Consider the following 4,741-nt stretch of genomic DNA (forward strand, 5'->3'; position numbering starts at 1 on the left):
ACATCTTATAGCCTATTAGTCTAATCTAAGGTATAACATATAATCTCTGTAGAGAAGCTTACTTATTTATCCTTTACAATAAGAGCTGCAACAAGACGCTGCGCCTAGATAATAGTAATAAGGGGACTATAAATAAGTTAAAAGCTAGATTACTCTACACGCTACTATAAGGCTTATAGAGGAAGGTAGCTGTGCCTAGAGGAACAGCGCTAGCAGCGTAATCTGCTATTAGTAGAATTATAGCACTTCTTATTAAAGCGCCCTATAAGCGCACTTTTTATGTAGCCTAGACAAGACTGCGCGCGGAGCGCACCAGGGGGAGGCCAGCAGGGAGTTGAGACCGGACCAGGGAGCGGGCGCCGGCGGGGGGTGGTAGGCGCAGGCTCGCGGGGGGTAGCGTACCACGTCCTGTTGGCAGCGCTGAGTGAACTGGGCCTTCGTGACCGATCTTGCGGACTTTGTGGGCGACGACAAAGCCTGTTGGAGCTAGTAAATGCGTAATGATCCAGCGGCACATTTTGCTGACGATTCCGCTACGCCCTTAGCCTAGAAACTACGAAAGAAAATGTCAAAGATGAAAGGGAGCCATAAAATGTAGAAGGGTAGCGGCTATTATTCAGAAAGACCATTTTCAACATTCCATCCACTCTCGCCAGACCCGAGCGGTACCTGCTATACAGACCGACATGTTGGGGAGACAGACGCTTCCACTCTGACAGGACGGAAGCTGCACTAGAAATGATTCTTAGGCAGTTTGCTAGCGATACTAGTTGGGGCTACCCTTGATATCGTTGGGACTACATCCGACTCCATATTAGATATAAGACCTCCCACCGTATTTAATACTGCATCCAGTCCGCCATCTCCATGAAAATTTCCCTCTGACGTGGCATGGCCCGGGCGACAAAATCATCCACGTTAGGACCCAACTTTGACTCCAGATCAGTGACTATTTCATCATACTTCTTTTTCACACTCTTTGCAAACGCGCTATTCTCTCCATGGCTCTGAGCGGAGACGTTTTTAACCTCGATAATGAGCATGAATGCGATTAACGAGAAGTCCACGCTGGGTTGCGCCAATCCCATGGTACCTTCTTGGCTCGCCAGATACAAAGTCAACATTGCCGTTTGCCATGTTTGAACCACGCGGATGGGGTGTGCAACCTCGGGATAGAGCTTTGGCAGAATGTATCTATATCGTTTCGCGCACTGAGGAAAGGCAATTGGGAAGTTTCCCACAGTAAGCATGTTGACAATCAGGTCATCCCGGAATGCAGCATACGGCTGTCGATACACTGGCCAGAGTCCTGATTGATGGCATAACCGCATCCCATCTTCGATACCTTTTACAGCCTGGTGAGGATCCGTCATCCGTTGCACGTCTTCATAACCAGCGAACGCCTTCCCTTGGAGGGCCGCGACTCTCCTCTCCTCCGGAGATTCCCCGACGTAGTTCGCCGGGTCTTGCGCGAAGTTCTCATTCTGGACAATGATGTCTGCAACCTCTTTCCATTTCTGGGCCAAATTGCCAGGTTGAATGGTCCAATTGTCTTCTTGGAGAGTCGGGCCTTTCTGGCATTTGCTGCATTTGCATGTAAAGAACCAACGTGCTTTGAGTTCGCTCTGGCGTCGGGAGTAGGGATTAGTGATGTCGATGTAGGAGACAACTATTTCTTCATCCTTCTTGATGGGTCTCAAAGCGCGAATTGCAACTTCCGGCCCATCCATGACAACGAAAGCATTGGGGTCGCAAGAGTGGTTGATATGGCAAAGGTATGGGTCAATCATGATACCTAATGGGTCGAATGTTGGTGTGACTACGGTCAAGGAATTGGTGAGAACCTTGGCCATCATTAGGGACGGTTCTAAGAGAAGGGTTGTAGCACGTACCCGAGCGTACATGCCTGCAACGAAATCCTTGCTAAACGTATCCTGCGTGAACGATAATTGGCTTGTGCCTAGCGCCATCAACTCAATTCCTCCATACTTTCCATTTGCCTTGAAGTCTTCGATGTGCGTATCGAGGCAACAGAGCAGTTCCCAAGCGTTGTCGGTAATGAGCCCGTGTTTCCGCCTAGTCAGGATCTCCATAGTAGCTATAACAGCTTTCGGAACGCTCTTGTCATTGACAGACCTCAGGTTCTTACATTCATGCTTGTGTCCTTGATTCCAAGCGTCGTTCTGGCAATCCTGCTGCTGTCTTAGCAAACCGGATACTTAGAGTGAGAGGGAGTACGATCAAACCTTACTACAATACCTAAACTTCTTACACCCAGCACAAGTCTGTACTTTGGTGCCTTCTTTAACATACAACCTGGACCCGATACCCGACCCCTCAGTCCAAACGTAGCAGTGCGCACATGTGTCGATCAAACGCTCTGTGTCTAGACTGCCTACTAAAGGTCTGTTGAGAGTAAAAATATGCGAGCCGGGTTCGTAGTTTCCACCAGCGAAGACGCCATCTCCAATGCACTTGCCCGTAGAATCGACGCAGATCTCTGAACGGGCAAGGTAAAACGGCGTGCTTGTGCCCGGTGGGTATTTAGGCTCCGAGGATGATGATACCATTATGGATGGGAGGGTAGGGACTAGTGGGGAGCAAAATGGGGAGAGTGTTGAATCGAAGGGAGCGGAGAATGGTTGATCATAAATACGAGGGCTGACACAAAGTCCAGTCGTATATCGTCATTTGAGCCCTGTGGCGTCTCGCAGACAGCCGCGTGGAAACACGAACTACCCTAAGCGATATAATGCTAGCCCTTTTTAGATTAGCGCAAAAGGAAAACCCGAAACACCTTTACCAAGGGTGTTTACTTACCTAGCCGCAATTTAACTACTTAATGTCTAAACAAGTCTATGTAGGACAATATAAATCTTAGTTACAAAGCCTATTACAACCTAGATACATAATCTATTGTACACCATGTAACTGTTACGACCTACGATTGGGCCGTAAGCTACCACCCGGTAATGCCCCACTGTTTGGACGAACAAGGATGGAGCCCTTATGTCACCCCACCGCGGGAGGAGTTACGTGACTTGATGGACGAGGAATGGATAGCTATAATAGGCTAGCTAGCGGACGAGTGTCTTGTCTAATAAAGGGGTAGTAAGGGAGCGCAAGGGAGCGCAAGAGCGCGCAGGTGCGTGCTGCGCTTACTTACAATTACCTATAATTACCTATAATCACCCCTTAGGGCTTTATGTATATAGCTAGGACAGCAGACTAAGTATAAAAGGTATAATTAAAGTTTAGTTTATCTCTTATATAAACTAAGTAGCGTTACTACTTTATAAAAAGAGTAATACTATTGTTACAACCCACGATTGGACCGTAAGCAACCAATTAGCGGTGCCCCACAGTTCGAACGACCAAGGATGGAAAGTCCTTAAGCCCGTCCTAGACAAGTCACGTGACAGAACAGATAAGGAATAGCTTCAGCTTTTAGACAAATGCATAGAAGGATGCGTTATCTAATAAAAAAGGTTACCTTGCATGCACAGGCATGTAAGTAAATGCACACTAACAAGTCTTAGTATAAGCATGCAAGCGCCTGCAATTGCATGCTACTAAATGTATATAGTTTTAATTATGCTTATAGTTAGAAGGCTGTAATTACTATTTAGTCTTTACCTACTTAATAAACTAAAAAGCATTAAAACTTTTATAAAAAGGACATTGCTGCCTTGTATATTTTACTCTATATATACCTCTTTTCTTATCCTTTTAGATTAGGTTTGCTAGCTCCCTATACAGCTGCTAGGCCAAACCACAACCTGCCTTCCTAATCCCCACCTTACCTATACTCTGCTTAACAGACTGTACACCTAATCTAGCTAAGTCCTTCCCCTTCTCTCTAACATTATTATAGGCTATAGTGCTTCTAAAAATACTATTTTAATAGAGTAAGAATTATAACAGTAATTACTACTACCTGTAAAGTATAGCTACTACTACCTTACACATTAGCATAACAGGCGCCTTAGCTGCTAGCACTAGCTAGACCCTTACAGCAACTAAAAAGGCACAAAACTAATAAATATTGTATCTCTATAATAAGCTAGAACAGCTTAAGCAACACCTCTAGTAATAAGCATAATAAGGGTTCTTAAATATCTACTAGCTACAAGCCCTTTAGCTAGAAGTAGCTAACCTTAGAAACATAACATAAGAAAAACCCTAGTATTAAATTTAAAAAGACACTACACTTAGCCCCTCTTAAGGCATTTAACAGCTCTGCTAAAGACTTAAAACTCTTCTTTATAAAGTGCTAACTCTACATGTAATATAATAAAAGTGCCTTTAAGACTAATAAAGAAATAATTTTATAAATAAGCCTATACTTAGAAAGATTACTTACTGTATAGTTTTAACTACACACTAATAATTAGATAAACTATTAAATAAATAAGAAACTCTTACTACTAGAAACATAGAAGGTCTTTAAAGACATTAATTTTTTAAAGTAGCCTTAACTATAATTTATAGGCTAGTTAAATAAAAAAATAAGCAGTTAATAAAATAAACTTTTTATAATAAAGAAAAAGCTTAGTCTAACACTATGCAGCCTACTTTAGAGAACTACTAGCTATCTGCAGATAGACAGATTAGAGAGTAATAGAATAAATGTTTTATAATAAGCTTTTAGATATAATTAAAAATAAATTTACTTACATAAACAAGCTTAAAAGCTTTAAGAAATATGTTAAAAAAGCACTTACTTATAATAAAAAACATG

At 42.9% G+C, this 4,741-nt stretch overlaps 1 protein-coding gene across 1 annotated transcript; it reads right to left on the reverse strand.

Moving 5' to 3' along the window:
* Positions 1 to 620: 620 nt before the first annotated feature.
* On the reverse strand, positions 621 to 2,666 carry BDR25DRAFT_338080 (SET domain-containing protein). The gene is made up of 3 exons (XM_033693251.1): positions 2,247 to 2,666; positions 1,893 to 2,192; positions 621 to 1,844 (listed from the first exon to the last, which is right to left on the reverse strand). The coding sequence occupies exons 1-3, from the start codon at positions 2,568 to 2,570 to the stop codon at positions 840 to 842; spliced, it is 1,629 nt and encodes a 542-aa protein (XP_033539881.1). The 5' UTR covers positions 2,571 to 2,666; the 3' UTR covers positions 621 to 839.
* Positions 2,667 to 4,741: the final 2,075 nt, after the last annotated feature.

The sequence above is a fragment of the Lindgomyces ingoldianus genome, assembly GCF_010093535.1.
Source record: "Lindgomyces ingoldianus strain ATCC 200398 unplaced genomic scaffold BDR25scaffold_64, whole genome shotgun sequence".
NCBI lineage: Eukaryota > Fungi > Ascomycota > Dothideomycetes > Pleosporales > Lindgomycetaceae > Lindgomyces > Lindgomyces ingoldianus.